The sequence below is a fragment of the Juglans microcarpa x Juglans regia genome, chromosome 5S (genome assembly GCF_004785595.1).
Source record: "Juglans microcarpa x Juglans regia isolate MS1-56 chromosome 5S, Jm3101_v1.0, whole genome shotgun sequence".
NCBI classification, from domain to species: Eukaryota; Viridiplantae; Streptophyta; class Magnoliopsida; order Fagales; family Juglandaceae; genus Juglans; species Juglans microcarpa x Juglans regia.
This window is the reverse complement of record NC_054603.1, coordinates 22,236,019-22,255,838: the sequence shown is the minus strand read 5'-3', so window position 1 is coordinate 22,255,838 and position 19,820 is coordinate 22,236,019. Positions and strand designations below refer to the sequence as shown.

General features: G+C 38.6%; 2 protein-coding genes across 2 annotated transcripts in view; one reads left to right on the top strand and one right to left on the bottom strand.

The window, feature by feature from the left end:
• Positions 1-1,651: 1,651 nt before the first annotated feature.
• On the top strand, positions 1,652-8,461 carry LOC121267442 (protein DETOXIFICATION 25-like). Its single transcript, XM_041171298.1, has 9 exons — positions 1,652-1,781; positions 4,205-4,456; positions 5,471-6,012; positions 6,611-6,697; positions 6,780-6,836; positions 6,915-7,153; positions 7,219-7,337; positions 7,664-7,750; positions 7,876-8,461. The coding sequence occupies exons 2-9, from the start codon at positions 4,223-4,225 to the stop codon at positions 7,948-7,950; spliced, it is 1,440 nt and encodes a 479-aa protein (XP_041027232.1). The 5' UTR covers positions 1,652-1,781; positions 4,205-4,222; the 3' UTR covers positions 7,951-8,461.
• LOC121267443 (ELMO domain-containing protein A) overlaps positions 8,210-19,820 on the bottom strand; it is a 45,926-nt gene continuing 34,315 nt past the window's right edge. Inside the window, exons 8-10 of the mRNA XM_041171299.1 lie at positions 9,501-9,621; positions 8,668-8,810; positions 8,210-8,518 (exon numbers count right to left, since the gene is read on the bottom strand). Of these exons, the coding sequence (XP_041027233.1) occupies positions 8,417-8,518; positions 8,668-8,810; positions 9,501-9,621 (366 nt within the window). The 3' untranslated portion in view covers positions 8,210-8,416. The remainder of the gene's footprint in view (positions 8,519-8,667; positions 8,811-9,500; positions 9,622-19,820) is intronic.

Sequence of the window (19,820 nt, the reverse complement as noted above, 5' to 3'; positions counted from 1 at the left end):
TTCCACCAATGCTTCTCAAAATCGATTCATGAAAAAAATTAGGGAGCAACCTCGGCAACCTAATCCATATAGGAACCCCAAGGCGAGTCCTCCTCCTTTACAAAATCCGGTATTAAATGTGAAATTCTATAAGAAACCCCCTCTATATTAGAATTTCCTTGAGCCATTACGCTAATAAAATCCTCCTCATTTGAAACACGAACAAGAACATTCTACAGATTTCGCAATTGCCCAACCACAGGAACAGATCGCATCCCCCCACGATTTTTTATGAAACCACGCACATGGTCAAGAGACAGTCTTCTACGTAAGAATTAATAACCACAGAAAATCTGAAAGTCTTCGCCAATTGCTTAATTTTAGACTTTGAAAACAGAAAGAACATCTCGTCCCTAGAAAATTTTGGATTCCAAAAAGGGAGCTCCACTTCAGGGAGTATCTACAGCCGTGAAAGTATAACCTCTACAAACGCAAGTCCAGACGTAATAGAACGCCCATCAGCCTTCAAAAACGAGCTCTTCGTAGCATCCCAATCAAAACCAGCACCACCACCCTTCCCTGCTGTCCCAGACGAAGGCCAAGCCGCAGGGCCGGTGGCCAACACCATCAACATAACCCTAATCGCCTCCCCAAACTAGAGAGAAAATAATATCCCCTCCACATCAGCACTTTTTACACAATGAAGTTAAGATTGTTAACTAGTTGCTCTTCTATACTTTCTTGTTTTGCTGTAAAGATGGTGAATTTTATTGCTTTTATTAATAATGGTAACAAGGTTATGGTTTATGAAACCAACGAGAACTCCCTTTCAAGAGACAATATTACCAAAGATTTGTCACTATTTTTCATCATTATGGCAAGACTGATCGAATATATTCGACCTTATTGTTTTCAGATGAAACCCCATAAGTGTACGAGAGATCATTCGAATGGAATTGAGTGAGATATATATATATATATATATATATATATATATATATTTTCTTTGTTACAGTTCTTATTCTTGTTATGTAGACAACGTCTAAGCCGAAAAGAAAAAAGAGAAAAAAGAAAATTATCTAAGCAAAGAAATCATGAAATCGAAACTAGTCATGTAGCCCTATATATTTCTGATCAACTCGAGTAATGCCAAGGACAAACACCAAATGTAGAAGTCTTGTGTATGCCTTTTATAAAAAAGCGGAGGATCCCACAAAAAATAAAATTTTCACACTTTTTCATAGGGGTCCTTCTTTTTTTTTTTTTTTTTTTTTTTTTTTTAATAAAAGGTTTGCATAAATTTGAAACTTGTATATATCATTATTCTTTCTCTGCTCTCTCTCTTTTGCAGTGACTCTCCCTCTCTTTCTGGAATGATTGCAGGGCTCACCGCACCTCATTATATATATATATATATATATATATATATATACTTTGGTTGAATTCCAATAAGGATAATGATAAAGTTACTACTAATTGTCAACTTGTATAAAACTATGTAAAAAAATCTTCTAATTTATTTGACTACAGAAAGAAAAACTCGATTGAGATGGCTTCGATGCATATATGGCATATCTATTTGATAGAAAAGCGATGAGGAGAAAGCTTTTTGAAGACTCTCACACACAATCTCTCGCTTTAATATATATAGAATCTATGTTCTCCGGCCCATTCTCTCTCTCTCTCTCTCTCTCTCTGAGCTTGGTGCGTGAAGTGGGAAGCCATGGTTGGAGCAGAAGAACACCTAAGTTGACCCATTGGTCCAAGTCTCTCAGAGAAGTATTATACATATATAAGACCAAGTAAGTAAAGTTTATCCATACTTTAAACTCAACCATTCCTATTTAGATTTGGTGTTATGTGGGAATTCAACTATCCACCATACATGTTTTTGCTCAATATAGGTGACACATAATATTATACGCCATTAGAAAGAAAATTAATTAGTAATGTTGCAGTCTACAGGTCTTTTCATATCCCAAAAAAAAAAAAAAAAAATCCCAACACCTCATCAGCCTTGCTTTTCTTGACAAAAGACAAAACCCAAAATACGTACATAGCGCCCAAACACACTGATAATTTTAAGAAGATGATGATCGACGTTACCTTTCCATTCTAATTAATAATTAAGGCCAAATAGTGTTACAACAACTTAACAGTACCTGAAGATGATGCATGCTATACGTGATATGTAGGACATGATTGGAGTTTATATATCATGTCTCGGTGTTTTCTTGTTTTTTAGATTATTGACAAGGTTCGTCACTTCAATACATGAGTAGAATGAGAGTATAATATATAACATTTTTTGGAAAAATACCCCTGCTTGCATTCTTTTTTGTCTTCGATCCATCTCATAAAAAAGAAAAAGAAAAGACTACTGGTTCCTGGAAGATGGTAGCTAGTTCTGTAAACACAAGGTGATTATGCATAGGACTTGGGATAGAATATAGAAACTTTAGTATGCATATGAATACAAGGATGTCTTTATTATTATGGTTGTTTATTCTTATCTGCGCGCTATGAATGTAGAATATTTCAGTTGAGGTTATTACCAACTATCCTGTCAAGGGTCTCGATCCAGTCATCTGCAGTCCTAAAACATGAAAATATTATAAACCCCTAATTAGAGGAAGAAAATTAACAGACCCAAACACAGTTAAAAGAAATACATTTTTTTTTTTTTTTTTGAATGATTGGGATGCGTGGAAAATGTATATCAATTGACAAAGTTTTTCATGAAAATTGAGATAAATGATCTGATCAAAGTTTCATGTGAGAGATTAAAATTTGTTTTGGTACTGTTTATATAGTATCTGAATTTTCTTCTAAAAAATCCTAAAATGTTTCAAACCACATATTAAAAACTAGTGGACCAAAGTTGGTGCCAATAATATAATTCATGTTTTCTAATTATTCAGCTGCATGCCTCAAAGAACAGCCAGTGTCAGATTCCATTAATGATTTGAACGAAAAACAAAAGTAGGCCACTTGAAGAATAAAGCGAATAATAAAGCTGATAAAAGAATAAAGCAAGCAAATTATGATTTGTCTCCATCAATATCTTATTTGCTTGCTTATTCTAAACCCTAGCTGTACAGCGAGATGCAATTTTTTTTTTTGTTCTTTTTAACGAATAACTACGTAATCTGTCTTTGAGTTTTACACCATTAACGTTTTACTCTCCAAAGCTTCGTTTAAATATTATTGTGAATAATAATATTTTGTAAATTTTATTAAAATAAATTTAATTTTTTTAAGTTGAGATGGATTTAATTTTTTAGATTGAAATGTATGAAACATGTTGAGATAGCCGTTTAAATTTTTTATGGGAAATTATAAAAATAATAAATTCTATTAATAATTAATTTGAGATGAATTGAGTTTAGTTCGATAACCAAACATAACCTCAAAATATTTACTTTCGTGGTTTTGGTACTCATGATGTTAATAATTTTTCCAATTTAAATTTTGTCATCTTTTTTTTAACCTAACCTGACGTCACGTCATGTTGTCATGTGGTTAAAAAATATCAAGAAAAAATTAAAATTATTTAAAAAATAAATTAAATATTTTTAAAAATAAAATATCCAATTATTGAATTTTAAAATATTAACTGTGAAAAACACCACTTGAGTTGCACGCTCAGGCGCATTGTCTGGCCGGTTCTTCAACCTAGATGCCAAACCGACAACTCCTGTTTGGATTAGAAACTCATTTCAATTCATCTCATCTCATTATTATAATTTTTTTAAATTTTCACACAAAATATAATAAATAATTCAACTTTTTCAAATCTCAAAACAATAATAATATTAAAAAATAATATTATAACAATGTCTTATTCTACTATTTATAAAACATCTCAACTCATCTCTGAATCCAAACGGGATTAAATGAAAAATTCTACTCATCATCTTTACACCACATATCACACATAATTTTTTTTATTTTTTTTCTCTTACTAAATGTGTGGTGTATGAACGATGAGTAAAAAAAAATCAATTAGTTTAGGAAGAATAAAAAAAAAAATAATAATAATAAATAAAAATAAGTATAAGTGTGGGAATAATGAGTAGCAAAGTTCGTCCTAAATTGCAACCCAGGCGGTTGGTTGCAAAAACCAAGTTGTGCTTTATAAGTATTTTATTGCTTGAAAATATTTCACTTGATATCTTTTAAGAGATTCATATAATTTTGGTTATGTACTATTTCATTTTTACAGGATTATAACAATTAGAAGATGGATGAGAGATTACTTGGATCAGAACCAAAAGATAATAGAAATCTGGCATGGAGAATTTGGGTGGAAACGAGAAGAATATGGAAGATAGCATTTCCTTCCATGCTAGCTAGGGTAACTCAATTTGGAATGTTTGTGGTGACACAGGCATTTATCGGACATCTTGGTGAAGTTGAGCTTGCAGCTTATGCACTCATACAAATCATTGCTGTGAGATTTGCAAATGGGATATTGGTAACAATCTCTCTCTCTCTCTTCCTTTTTTTTTTTTTTTTTTTTGTTTTATTTTTTATTTTTATTTTTTGTGTGTGTGTGTGTGTTAAAGACTGCATCAATCACTAGATTTTCATATATTTGCACAAAAACTTCGCAAGTTTTCAATTTTAACAATTAATCTTTGGAATTGAGGTTTGTTGAAATTAAGTACTCCCTCCATTCAAGCTTTTTAAATATATTAATAGAACAATTGTCATGTATCAACAATTAGAATGACATATGACACAGAAATAACATGTTAATATATACACACATATTTAGAGCATAAGTACTCTGCATGTACATATAATGTTGTCTTAGATCAATATATAATGTGCGAAGTTTGAATTTTCAAAATCATCAGGGGGATGAATTTTCAATATACTTTTTATACCTTCAAATTATCAGAGCCAGGGTTGGTTTTGCACTTTGCATCACAAACTACTAATTAAAACTGAGGCATTGTGCAATCAAATTACTAAAATCCGATAATTTTCATCCTCGATCCATTGTGATTCAGCTATCAAGACTGTGCCATGTTGTTTATTATTTTATCCATATTAGCAGTCAATTGAGTTAATGACAGTGCCAAGTATAAGTTTTATGTAGTGAGTTTTTGTAAAGGTAAGGAATTTGTTTATATATATATATATCAAACACTCCATGTGCTTATCTAAAATAAGATTCATTACTTATGCTTTTTTTTAGTATATAGAAATAACCTATTATGCAATGACTGACTTTCTAACAAAGAAGGTGTGGAGTAGGTAGATGGGAGTTTTAACAAGGAATTATGAGCCAAAAGAGTTATTTTTTAAGACAAGAAGAACATGGAACAAACTTCAACTTAAACAAAGTAAATATAAAAGAAGTTTGGCCAAAGATTCCTGAAAGTAAAACATGCAGCTGATCAGGGATATATAGGTTATGTAAGCATGATTATATCAAGCTCTAATACTTCTAATTATCTTCAATATAATTTTGATGGGGTAGGTGGGAATGTCAAGTGCAACTGAGACTCTGTGTGGGCAAGCGTTTGGAGCAAGGCAATACCACATGATGGGAATCTATTTGCAAAGGTCATGGGTCATTAATATTACTGCTGCAACAATATTGGTCCCTATTTTCATCTTCTCAACACCAATTTTCAAGCTACTTGGAGAGAATGAAGATGTAGCAGAAGTTGCTGGATACATTTCTCTGTGGTTCATTCCAGTTCTCTACTATTTTCCCTTCACCTTTAGTATCCAAAAGTATTTGCAGACACAGCTCAAAAACACAGTTGTCGGGTGGCTATCTGCTCTCACATTTGCTCTTCATGTTCTCTTGTCATGGATTTTTGTGAGCAAACTACACTTTGGAATTCCTGGTGCAATGGGTGCCATGATTATATCTTATGCCTTAGTGTTGATCGGATTGTTCGTGTATGTCTTCGGAGGTTGGTGTTCCAACACATGGAGAGGTTTCACATCAGCTGCCTTCCGTGATTTATTCCCTGTAGTGAAGCTCTCAATATCCTCAGGCGTGATGCTTTGGTAAGTCCATTTCCTTCACCAAATTAGTTTCTAGCTAGCCTTTATTGTTGATATAATCTAGTTACTAAAAGCAGCTAGATTTATTTGTTTGTGTGTGTGTAGACATATTAAGTTCATTTAGATTATAAAGATAAAAGAATGATGAACGTATGTGATCATGAAGACCTAATTGGGTGATTAATCTTACCTGACCAATTATACCCCTACCTCCACCAGTCAACATAAGCTTTCTGATTCAAGATTGTTGTGGAAAGAACAAGCAAAAAAGGGGTTGTAGACAAGCTGGTTTTTGGAGATACTATAGACAGCAACCAATGATGTAGGCATGTTGATGGAGGTCCTCGTGTGGTTTGATCAGTTGTAAAATTGCATCATATGTTGTAAGTAATGAAATTATTGAAATCATTGTGCTAGTGACTGTAAGGAAATCCTGAGTTAATTGTGCATGCCAATGGCATTACTTAGCCAGGGGAAAGTCTAATTCTAAGAGGGAGCCCATTACTCTAAGACCTGTCTCATTCTTGTTTAAAGAATACTCTTCTATAATTCCATCGCACTACTGCTCCTCTGATCATTGACCCTTTGACAATCCCAATAGCTTAGAGCTGTGGTACAATGCTGTTTTAGTCTTACTCGCCGGATACATGAAGAACTCTACGGTTGCAATATCTGCCTTTTCAATCTGGTAAGACCACATCATTCATTCTTATTTATTTTTCCTGATGGATTTTGGTCTAAAATCTCCTAAGTTGATCTGACCTTGCCAGCCTCAATATCATTGCTTGGGAATTTATGGTCTTCCTTGGCTTCCTAACTGCTGCTAGGTATTTATTTTTATTACCCATATTCCTTGTTCGATGATTGGTGTATTTAAACTTATTCTCATGATCTCCTTTGCATAGCGTTCGGGTTTCAAATGAATTAGGGAGAGGAGATGCTGAAGCTGCAAGATTTTCCATTAAAGTCATCACTAGTACTTCTATATGTCTTGGAGTATTCACATGGATTCTATGTTTAGTCTACGGTCGTAAAATCGCTTATATGTTCACAAGTGATGAAGACGTTGCAGAATCTGTTTCAAATTTATCTATCCTACTCAGTATCTCTGTCTTAGTCAACAGCATACAGCCAGTGCTCTCAGGCATGTATCTGATTTTGTAGTCTGATGGTGGTGAAAGGTCACACTCAATAACTTTTGTTTTGCAGGCATAGCTGTTGGTGCTGGTCAGCAAAGTGTAGTTGCATATGTTAACATAGGTTGTTACTTTCTCATTGGGGTGCCAGCAGGAGTCTTTCTTGGATATTTGGTCCATCTTGGAATAAAAGTGAGCTTTTTTCTTTAAAACTTGAATATTAGATTCATTTATCAAGCAAAAATTTACATAAGCTCTTTTCATTTTTTTTTTTTTTAATGAAAACTAAGCTTGTTTCCTTCAATACCTTTTTATCTCATATTTTACCTCAGCATAGACCATAACTGTTTCATGAAAAAATAGATGCTTTTGTGTGTAGACATTGAATGCACAACATGCAAGGAAATCCTAGTTCAGTATACCCTCATAGGACTATGGCAATATTCAGTGCCATTTTCAATATATCCATGGAGGAAGATATGCCCTAGTTCTTAATTTTCTTTAAAAAAAATTTCCAGGGAATATGGATCGGAATGATCATTGGCGTCGTGGCACAGTCGCTAGTGCTCGGCTACATTACCTTCAAGACAGATTGGAATGAACAGGTAAATCAAATGATTTTGAATTTTGCTTGGTTCAAAATCGGGAGGTGTTGGTTTCTAATTATACAAATATCAATGAAATGATGATTCAATTCAATGCTTGTCCTAATTAATCCCTTTTCATACAGGTTAAGAAAGCATCTGAACGCCTGAATAGGTGGCTCTTGAATCCTTCCGACGAATCCAACAGAGGTTTTGCCTAGGAAAGACGCGATGGAAGAATTCCTCAATGTTGTGCTTGATGGCAACCACCAGCTTGGTCAATAACTAAATAAGATTGAACGAACCAAATTTGAGGTTCTAGGCAATAAAGAACCTTTTGGAAGAAATACTTCTCTTTCCAAATGTACCTTTTAAATTTTGTATATTGCCTTTGTTCTTTCTAACATGAGTATTAATTATCGGATGTCGCACAATAATGTTACAAGAAAGTTATGCAACTAAAGATTAAGTTCAATGAAATTAAAGAATCAAACATAGATCAGACTTTTATAGATGGGTGCTATTTAACATTGCAATATAAGATTGGCCAAACACTAGAATGGCATTTCAAAGAGCACAATTTTTGGTATAGTTTCAGAGATATGGACACAATTCTTATGTTACAATATCTGCAGAGAACAGAAAAAAAAAAAGGAAGAGTTGACAGACTAATATAAGTAGAGTAGATTATCTTCTCAAGAGGTTGTATGCTGGTAAATCTCTCACGCCGAAGATATCTTCAAGTGCAAGCTCGCGCTCTAACTGGGTTCTTGTTGACTTAAGAACATCCTGGAAATACAAAACCCAAAAAATAGTAAGAATCAAAATAATAAACAGCCAATGGCAGACTTCGTTAGGTAAATACCGAACAAACATCGTTTCAATACAAAGCTTGGGTTAAATCATGGACAGGATATGACTTTGTTAAAATTATTTACATTAAAATCCATATAGGAAGCACGCTTTGCAAGCCATTGAGCATCCAACATTTGAAACGCTACACAATAGAGGTTATCAAATGCCATTTCATCCTCCCCCAGCAGTTCTAGAAAGCGAATTCCTGCCAATGAAGTTGGTTTTCCTGCAAAATAAAATTATATAGAAAAACGACATTCTCTTTAAATAAAACCTCAGAATTTAAAATGAACAAGAAAAGATGAATATGTGTGAGTTAAGTAAAACATTTTCCAAAAGAGACTAACTTTTGGCAAAAATTAATGATTTTCAATTATTTGATTGAGATCTTAGAAAAGACATTAAAAAGGTTTTCAAATTTTAGTTGTAGCAGAAACTTTCCATGAACATACACACAAGGAAATCACCACATCCTGCAACACCCAGAAAGAAAACCATCATTATGATTTTTGGGGGGGGGGGGGGGGGGGGATGAGTAGTTCGGAAGGGTGGGTGTGGATGATGGGGCGGGCAGAGGGAAGAAAGCTTCAGAACCTGGGAATTCTGTGTCATTTCTGCATTAGCCCAAAATTCGCTTTCCCTTAACAAACATTTTTAAACTAATAACAAGAAAATGTGGAAAATATTCTTTTATTTAAAAAAAAACATTTTAGACTGAAACAAACAGTCAATTATAAGATGGGAAGTCTGGCATTAGATGCAACAAAAAGGCAAATGACACTCTCCACCAGAGTCTTCTGATATAGAGCTTTATCGTTAATCATTCATTGGAGTGGGAATAGTTTTCAGCATCTGGTTATTGATGAGAGGATTGCAACTGACACCAAGTATTCTTCCTTTCAGAAATCCAAATTACCTGATTGAAGATCCAACATTTGAGCCAACAAGAAAGAAATATTGATCCCAGCAACAGCAAAAGGATATTCCCACTCAGCTCTAGTTCCATCTTGTTTGTGCAATAATCTCTGGAATGATTCCTGCAATAAGATAATATATCATGAAACATTTTCAGTTAACCCCCCTCTCCATGTGTTTTATTCAATAAGCATATCCGGTATTTTAATGTACATATGAATTTATCAACACTATCCACTATGCTCCGGAAATACTGCAATGGATAGAGGAAAACATTCTAATGGAGACACACAAGCAATGATAGTAAAATTCCAGTTAAAAGCAAAACTGAATGAACAGAGAGTTTCCAAACTCCGATAGAAAGTGAATTCCCATTCTTGGTCTCAACTTTGCAAATGCTCAAAAAATCTGGAATAGAGAGATCAAAACAATTCTGAAACAATAGTAAATAAGGACAGAATACTAAAAGAAATACTTCCTTAATATTAGCACACTTACCTTTCGGCAAAACTCAACCTACCAGTTTTTTCTCTATTTTCACAGGCTTGAATCCCTCAACTAATGCCAATTTAGCCCAAGAGAAGAAAATGGTAGATACACCTTACACTGCTATACCACATCACAAGGCACAAGTTCCAATCTGTCTCTCAGCCAATCCATACGAAGTAGCACTGAGACCTACGAAGTAGCACTGAGACCTACCACACGCGCAGTAGGGGGCCATGACAAGCCAGTGGCTTCACTTCTTTACTGTTTAATGCTAAATCGGCATAATTATCATCAAAGATTTTGAAGCATTACAATCTATTTTCAGGTACATGGTACACGGACTGGGGAGGTTCGATTCTTCTATTCAGCATACTCTGATCTGCCATTAACAAAAATAGATGCGGCAATTTCCTACTTCGGATGGTGTTTCTATAAAATCTAAATGCCTTGCCTAAGCTCGCCAGAAAAACCTAAGCACTATCTCAAAGGTAAAGATCATCCTCTTCTGGAACAATCTATCTCTTACACATTCTGAAATATGCTTTCAGCTCTTCGGTTTTAGTCACCAGATAAACATTTTTTATTGATATGTAAGCACCAGAAAAACAGAGACACTGATAAGAATGAGTCGCCAAATAATAGATATTCTTGTAGTCACAGATGAATTTTCTCCTGGGCCTGTGCTTTGAGAGGGTGCTCCTCTTCTGAGGATGGCCTTCACTGTGATGAAAATCTATGGCAACTTTCCTTTCAGTGTTGATCATGTGAAATGCAAGAACTTCATTGAGTTTGTCATATTTCCAAAATGGTTTTCTTTTAATAGGAAAATACAACTCATGAACTCATATAGGATTAAACACATCCCCTCACTTTCCACCTGTTATTTTACGGGAGATGTCATTTGGTCCAAAGACAGTTGGCAGGATTCTGACATACTCACAGTTCCAACTTCAGCAAGATTTAAAGTTATGTAAATATGGAACAAACAAAACATCAACTTTTTATTTTTTTTTTGGTTAGATTGACTATAAAATGCACAACTATGCAATAGCTAAATTCTTAGATGTCTTTATCATGAATTCACAACTTGAAAATTTTGCCATGTGTAAAAGGTGAAAGAACCTAAGGCACTTCTGCAATTGCCCTAACATAAGTGTGCCTTAGGGACTCTTGATCGGCAAAAGAACTATTTTTCCTCAGACTAACAATTTTTTTTACAAGTAATCAAGATTTTTTCATTGAGGAAAACAATAGGCATAGGAAAATGACAGAACAACCGGTATGCAACATGTTTACAACTTGCTGAAGTAGCATGCCTAGTCAATGATGCCACATCAGCTAGAGTCAGACCAAAAATAAAAATAAAAATCCAAAACGAGCCTCTGAGGTTTGAAACCCAGACAATTCTCTCTCTATCTCTCTCTCTCTCTCTCTCTCTCACACACACACACACACTCTCTCTCTCACGACAGCCACCGCCGCTCTGCTGCTAGTCATCTAAGCTCGTCGTCTCTCTCTCCCTCCCACCCTCTCTCTTACTCTCTAATCTCCAGGTGTTTGTGGTTGACAGGAGCGCTTAGGGGTGAAAACTGACCCCTTCGGCAGGGTTTCTGGAGCAACCGACCGTAACCGGTCGATGGAGAGTGGTAAAACTGGCCAACGTAGTTTCGGCCGGTTGCCGTCGGTTCATCAGTGTGAACATTAGTTCCAACACTCAATAAATGTCTCAACACTCAACAATATAGATTCAAGTATTCAACAATAAACATCAACTATACACTATACAGATCCAAACAATAACAAGTTGATGTCATCAACTATCCCATGAGAGAGAGAGAGAGAGAGAGAGACGAAAGGGAGATGAGAGACCTGAGAGGCTGAGACAGAGGCTCCTAGAGCCCGACAGGGAGATGAGAGGGAGAGGGAGATGGGATCACCGCATCGGAGAGGAGATGGCATCGCCGCATTGGAGAGGGAGATGGTATCGCTGCAGTGGAGAGGGAGGTTAGGGGGGTGGCTGCTGCTGGGGAGAATTTGAGAGAGGGATGAAAAAAATTTTGAAAGGATGTATGAGGAAGAAGGGCTCGTAGGGGTCTTTTACCCTAATTCAAAACGGCGCGGAGCCAAACGGCGCTATTGCATTTATATTTTTTTTACAACCTGCGTCCCCAAAACGATGTTGTTTCACTCATTTAAGTGAAACAACGTCGTTTCATATACATATATTTGAAGAAAAAAGAAATATAACTAATGTCGGCCGGTTCAACGGTTTTTCCATGGGTTGAACTGGGACCGAATTGGCCGATGTCGGGTTTTGCTTAATTCCTGCCGTCGACCGACCGATTCTCTGCCGGCTTCGGTCGATTTCGTGCTCCGGCAGCCGGTCTGAGTCAGTGCCAGCCGATTTTCACGGTTCGTGTACAGCCCTAGCGCTGCTGCTTGGCACTGCTGCTCTGGCAGTTGTGGCTTCGCCACGTCGAGGTGAGTTCAAAATCTCTCTCCCTCTCCCTCTCCCTCTCCCACGGTGTTTGTTGTGATAGGACATATCGCCGCTTTGGCCGTCATATCTAGGTGAGCTCAGAATCTCACAGAAGCGCCATTGCTTTACACCACCATTGTCACTCGCGACTCTACCACATCCAGGTGAGCCTACCGTCTCTCTCCTTCCCTCCCTCAATCTCCCTCTCTCACTCATGGGTTGAGGGTTCTTTGGCAGGTCTGTTCGTCGCTTACCCCGAACCAGATCTGCCAAAGTGCAGGTCGCTACTCCATCACCACGCCCCCATTTCCAAGTCTCTCCCTCTTGAAATCCATTCAGATCTATGATTATGATGGGCATACTAGTGTAGTGATTTGTAGGGATTTTCTATATTGACGTTACCGACAACTATAAGAAACTTTTCCACCCTACCCATGAAGTGTCAAAAACATTCAGATTATTCAGAAGAATATAATGGGTACATCATTTTAATGGCACTAAGATGGCATTTAAAAGGATATTTATGTCACTCACAACTAACATACTGAAGCTATTTAAAATCCCGTAGATTACTCCTATGCAAAAATGGCATTTTTATTCTATTCTACATACCAATCTCTCTTAAACCCTTTATTTTTTTAACTTTCACATGTTTTCATGCATGACTATATTATATCCAAGTCTCCATTTAATCATTAGATATTTGCATACGTTAGGTCATGTTCATGTGCATTGCACTTTCTAGTTCTAAGTTGGACTTATTTCAAACTTCTCCATGCATGTGTAGTGCATTTCATTTTCTTGTTATGGTTAATGCATTGTTAGACTACATTGCATATTTTTTTTCGAGAATAACTTCAGACCGGTCGGTCTAATAAACCTCAAATAATAGCCCTTCAATGGGCTGTTGACAAATAGACTCCCCATTTTAATTCTCATGTGCCTGCACCCTACGTGAAACCCCACACCCCCCTCCCCCTCCCCCTCTCCCCCATCTCCCATCCTCTCGCATGAAACCCACCCCTGTCTCCACCCACTCCTCTCCAAGACGGACACCGTGACCCTCCTCACTTGATCGAAAATGCCGCCGCCGACCCAACGTGAAATCCCACACCCCACAGCCCCGTCTCCCCCAATCTCCCATCCTCTCGCATGAAATCCACCGAAGAGAAAATAACTCCCAGACCCCCCATTCCCTTACTCTGCGTTAAATCATAATTCTTCAAACAGATAACGAGTTGTTTCTGCCAAAAGAAAAAACTTCTCTTTAATATCTATAGTTCTGAATATGAACCAAAACAAATAGACAAAAAACTAAAAAATGAAAAAAGAAGGAACTGTTAAGAAAAAGAGAAGGGAAAATAAACAATTCAAATTTCCTAGGTAATTGTCGACAAAAGTATTAGCGGGTCTCAGAAAATCCACGCAAAGAAATGAACTTGCAGCCTTTGAACGATGCATTTCAGTCAAAAAGAGGCTTATTTTAATCTGAAAAGCAATTTGTTCCATCAGAAGCAGTGCTTCCTTGAGTTCCCCCCCCCCCCCCCCCCTTTTTTCTCTGTTTGCAAGCTGCAATGGGATAGCAATATGGCTTGGCTAGGTGGTGGCTTAGACGAGACAGAGGCCGGGTTGTGCTTTTGCAATTATTTGTGCTTTTGCATTTGATAAAAAAGTTTGTAGCTCTATATTTGACTTGAGAGAGAGAGTTTGGAAATGAAGGAAAAGTTTGATGGCAGGTAGGGAGAGATGGCCTGGGAGAAGAAAAGAGGGAGAGTTGGGAAAAAAAAAAAAAAACCTCCACGTATGTTATTTAGTGGCCAGCGGAACAGGCAACGACGAAACAGGTGCCTACTGTGATGGTGGTGACGGAACACGTTGGTGACCCAAAACACGACGGTGGGTGACGGAACTTGCAGCGGCGGTCTGAAGTTTGTGAGGGTCGAAGACTCGAAAGATGTTGTGGTTGTGTTTTCTGCTGAAATCTTGATTTGATCTAGTGTATCGATCCTGTATGGCTTTTGTGTGGGCTTGTTTACGTGAAGGAATTGTATTGGATTCTATTGTTGCCTTAACATCAGTTTGACTATTGCAAAGCGGACCTTTTTTTTTATTCATCTCATGTTCATGTGCATTGACTTTCTAGTTCTACAATATAATCATTAGCCTTCATTGCTTCTCGTCTCTCTCCTTTTCATGTTTTCTCTCGTCATTTTTCCGGCGCTTCTCGTCGGGAATAATCGTTAAATTTCTTTTCCTCTTACATAAATTTTTTCCTTTTCTTTCTTTGCGTTTAGCTATTAGTTTTTTCTTGGCTTCTGAGTTGGGTGTTGGGAGGGGGTATCCATGGAGTGTAGTTTTGGGGTGGAAGCTAAATCTTTTGTGTTTAGAAAGAAGGGGGGTAATCTTATTAGTATTGTCGAGAAGTGTAGGAAATTTATTAAGGTTCTGTACCTTAGTGGAGATGCAGTGGTCTGGATGGCTAAGGTGGTTGAGGATTGTCTGCGTTTTACGGGTAATAGAGCTTTTTTTCAGACCAGAAGGGAGGGTAATAGAGTCTTTTCCTAATCCAACTTTCTCATAATTCTTATGGAAGATTTGTTAAAGTGATGGAGTTGGGTGAGGGTAAGGGGAAAGGAATTATCGTAGTTCCTGAAGTTAAAAATGGTTGTGGCTGGTCTGGTTTCGTGCAGAAGGCTCGTGAGATTGACGGGTCTAGACCCTCTGTTTCTATTCAAGTAAAAAGAGGTCCATTTGATGCCGTGAGGAAGAAAAGTACCAGAGAAACTCCTTACTTAGTTGCTGCCAAGAAATTTGCAGATGTTGATTTCGACATCAATAGGAGTGATTTGGTGGAATCATCAAGAAGAACCAAGGAGGTATTGAAGGAGATGAACAGTCGTAGGGTCTCTTCTGTTGAGGGTGACGTTTGGAGTTCCAAGATGTGGAAAAAAGTTGGGGAAGTTGAGGGGTCTCTCTGGCACATTCGGGCGGAATTAATGGGTTGGAAAGAAAAAATTGGCTCTTTATTATTTTCAATAGATAAAAGGCTTGGGTCTCTTGATGGACTGGGGAAATGTGAAGAGTGGGCCTCAGGCTGTTAAGCCTTCTGGGAGTATAATTGTTGGGCCAAATAGAGGCCCAATTGGAAAGCCCTCTGAGGCCTCCCCTGTTTATCGCCAGAAAGGGGTTGGATTTCGCCCCTCGGCTACGAGGCTTTCCCCGATTCAGAAGTTTGATCCTTCTTAGACAAGGTCGCCGGCGAGGTGCGAACCGTCGGGGTCCATTCTGGTGATGAGTTTTGATGCCATGAAAGTGCAAAGGGAGATGGAATCAAAGATTGCCGTCGCTCGATAGTCCCTGGGTTTTCTCCTTCGGCTATGGTGGACTGCGATGGTCAGTGTCCTGGTCTATCTTCACAGAAAAGGTTGCCGGTGAGGTGCGAGTCGACGGGGACTTTAGAGTTGCCAAGATCCATGGCTGTGAATAGTGCTGGGGGGTCTATTTTTGCGGCAAAGCTGGTGTATGCCCAGCCCAGGGAGGAAATGGGTTCGATCCTGTCAGTGCCTTTACAGAAGGGGTCGATGGAGGTGGGGGGGTCTTCTAGCAGTATCCCGACATTGTCTGTGTCAGTGCAGGAAGGGTTGGAGGATGGAGTGCCGTCGGTAGAGCTTATGGGATCAAGCCCAGTTCAGATTGTGGAGGCAGATGATGCTTTATCTCAAGATGTTAGGGATGGGGCCATGGAGGAGTGTAGGGAAAGTTTAAAGGGGTCAGATTCATCTGTGGATGGAGTGCCCTGCACTTTTCCTAATAATTCTGGTTTACAGTTGGTGTTGGGGGGAGGTGAAGACTCCGTTTCATGTGAGTCAGGGGAGATTTTAGAATCTGATGAGGATGCAAATCCTGTCCCTTTGAGTTATTTGAATCCAGTTCTTGAATGGCCTTGTAACTCTTTTGATTGGGTTCTGAGGAAGGTTGAAGTGATCAAAGATGTTGTGGGGATTTCTTGTAATGGTTATGATGAACAGTTCAGTGCTCTTCTAATTGCTATAGAAGCGGGTCAACCTGCTTTTGCTAAATCTGTTGCTAAAAGGGAGAGGGAACTCAGAAGGTTTGAGTGTTCTGTCACTTACAAGTCTAAAGATGGAAGGGTTTTGAGGGAAAAAGGTAAAGAAAGGGCTGTATCTGGTATGTCATGAAGCCCAAAATCATTTCTTGGAATGTTCGGGGTTTAAATGATTATAGGAAGTGTTTAAGGGTGAAATATTGGTTGCGTCAATGGAAGGCCGATGTTATTTGCTTTCAAGAAACCAAGCTGAAATTTGTGAATCAAGCCTTAGTCCAAAGTTTGTGGAATTGTTGTAGTGTGGGTTGGGTAGAGTTGGTCACTAATGGGGCCTCGGGTGGTATCATTATTTTGTGGAATAGGAGGGTGGTGGAGCTGGTGGAGCACTTTGTGGGGGAATTCTTGGTGGCATGTCACTTTAAGAATCTTGAGGATGGGTTTGAGTGGGCATTTGCCGGGGTTTATGGCCCTAATGTGGATAGTAGGAGGATTCATTTATGGGATGAAATGTCGGGTGTTTGTAGTTGGTGGAATTTACCTTGGTGTTTTGGAGGGAATTTTAATCTTACTCGGTTTCCTAGTGAGAGGACGGAGGATTCATATTTTTCAAGTGCTACGGCTACTTTTTCAGATTTAATTTTTGAGTTAAATTTGATAGATTTGCCTTTGGTGGGAGGAGATTATTCTTGGTCTAATGGCAGATCTTCTTCTAGATTGGATAGGTTTTTGGTCTCGTCTTCCTGGGAAGCCCACTTTTCTGGTTTGATGCAGAAAGTTTTGCCAAGACTGTGTTCCGATCATTTTCCCATTTTGTTGGATTGTGGAGGAATTGTGCGTAGAAGAAGTTATTTTAAATTTGAGAATATGTGGCTTAAGGTTGAAGGTTTTGGGGATAAGGTTAGAGGTTGTTGGAATTCCTATAATTTCTCTGGCTCTCCGAGTTTTGTTTTGGCTAGAAAGTTGAAATCCCTTAAGAAAGATTTGATGCGATGGAATAAAGAGGAGTTTGGGCTGTTGGATACCAAGAGGAAGCGGCTTATGGAGGAGATGCAATCTTTGGAAGAGAAGGAGGTGCATGGGTTGTTATTGGAAGAGGATAGAACCAGAAAATTAGGGGTGGTTTCTGAATTGGAAAATTTAGCCTTAATGGAAGAAATTTCTTGGAGGCAAAAGTCGAGGGTGTTGTGGTTGAAGGAGGGGGATAGGTGTACTAAATTTTTTCATCAAATGGCTAACTCTCATAGAAGATATAATGCGATTGAGGTTCTTCGTGACGGGGACAGGTTGATTACGGATCAAGAAGATGTTAAGGCCCACAGGTTAATCTCTCTCCTAGAAAATTTTCTCTCCGTACACATGAATTTTTTCCTTGGTCTGGTTCTTGATTCATTTTGCTTCACCAACGTGGGTTGATTGGTGATAGTTAGATGGGTCGTGTTATAGAACTAGTTATTGAGTCTAAGTGCTTCACTATAGCATTATGTGGAGGTGGTGGTCTGAGAATTACTGAGAGAAGCTGGAAGACAGAAAACTCGGTGTTGCTGGGCTTTTCCTCTATTCATTGGCTTGGGAAGGTGTTAGAGGAGAGCTTGAGCAGAAAAAAGGAGGTATACTCGGCAACACGTGAGGGGTATTGTAGTTTTATTGCTCAACGTTGTGAAAATAGGAAAGGAAGATACGTTAAAATATCAGAGTATAGTCAGGGGGGAAGAAGAAATATGCTATGTATTCCAGAAGGTGAGAATGGTTGGGGATGGAGGAAGATGAGGGAGGCTTTGGTAGAGCAAGGGAAAGAAAAAACCAAGGAAGGTGGTCTGCATGGAGGAGCCAAACCGAGTGATGGAAGAGGGAAACTGAAACACTATGAGAGATCGTATAAGGAGGTCCTTGCGACGTCGATACAGAGAGCTGCGAAGGAGAAGGTGGCTGGTGCGAAGGTTTTGGACAGAGGTAAGGGACGTTGGCAACGTGATGGTACGGTGAACCATGCCCATGGCAGGGCCTCTGTCGAGTGTCAGTCATGGGAAATGCAAAGGAAGTTGTTGGAAATGCAAGGGCAGCTACGCGCATTGCAGAAGGATATGGCTACTATAGTAGCATTTGTCGGTTCATTAAAGGAAAGTGAGGGAGCAGATAAGCTGAAGGATGATGGGCTGAGTTTCACTCGGAAGAAGGCTCAACAGAAGGGCAAATACAACAAAGGATGGAACGTTTGGCGCCAGGCTAAATCACAAGAACATTTTGGGGCTGGGCCGTCTGATGTTAAGGCCCATGGTATCGGATCACAGCCTAAGGCCCATTCAGGCGGGTCGTTATCCAGGACCTAATTAAACGGGTCTGCATTCGGGCCAACAGAACTCGCGAAACCGAGTTCTAGCCCGATACATTCCATCGAACTTCACGGGCTCGGGTTCGTGCCGGTGACGGCGTCGTTGGAGTGTTGGGAGGTGATTAAAGCGGATCTTTTGAAGGTATTTCAAGAGTTTTTCTTGTTAGGAAAGTTTGAGAAAAGTCTTAACACTACTTTTCTTGCCCTAATCCCTAAAAAGGTAGGGGCCATTGAGATCACAGATTTTCGGCCTATAAGCTTAGTGAATGGTGCTTATAAGATCATTGCAAAAATGCTTGCAAATCGATTAAGTGGGATATTGGGGAAGATTGTTTCCAAACCACAGAATGCTTTTGTTAAGGGTAGACAGATCCTTGATGCGGCTCTTATTGCTAATGAATGCTTCGACAGTAGATTGAAGATGGGCAAAGCAGGGATTATGTGCAAATTAGATATGGAAAAGGTGTACGATCATGTTAATTGGGATTTCCTTCTTTATTTACTTGGTAGGTGTGGGTTTGGTGAGAGGTGGAGGTCATGGATCAGATGGTGTATTTCTACGGTACGGTTCTCGGTGTTGATTAATGGTAGCCCAGAGGGTTTCTTCCCAAGCTCTCGTGGCTTGAGACAAAGGGATCCATTATCTCCTTTACTTTTTGTCATTGTTATGGAGGCATTGAGTAGGATGATCTCAGCCTTAGTGACTAATGGTTCCATCAGTGGTTTCCAGATTGGATCACCGAGTAGGGGTATTACAACTGTTTCTCACATGTTGTTTGTAGATGATACGCTTATCATGTGTGAGGCTGATCATGCTCAGTTGAGAGCGGTGAAGGCATTGCTGCTGTGTTTTGAAGCAGTATCTGGCTTGAAAGTGAATTATGATAAATCCGAGTTGGTACCGATTGGAGAAGTTCAAGATATAAGGGATTTGACGGGCATTCTGGGGTGTAAAATT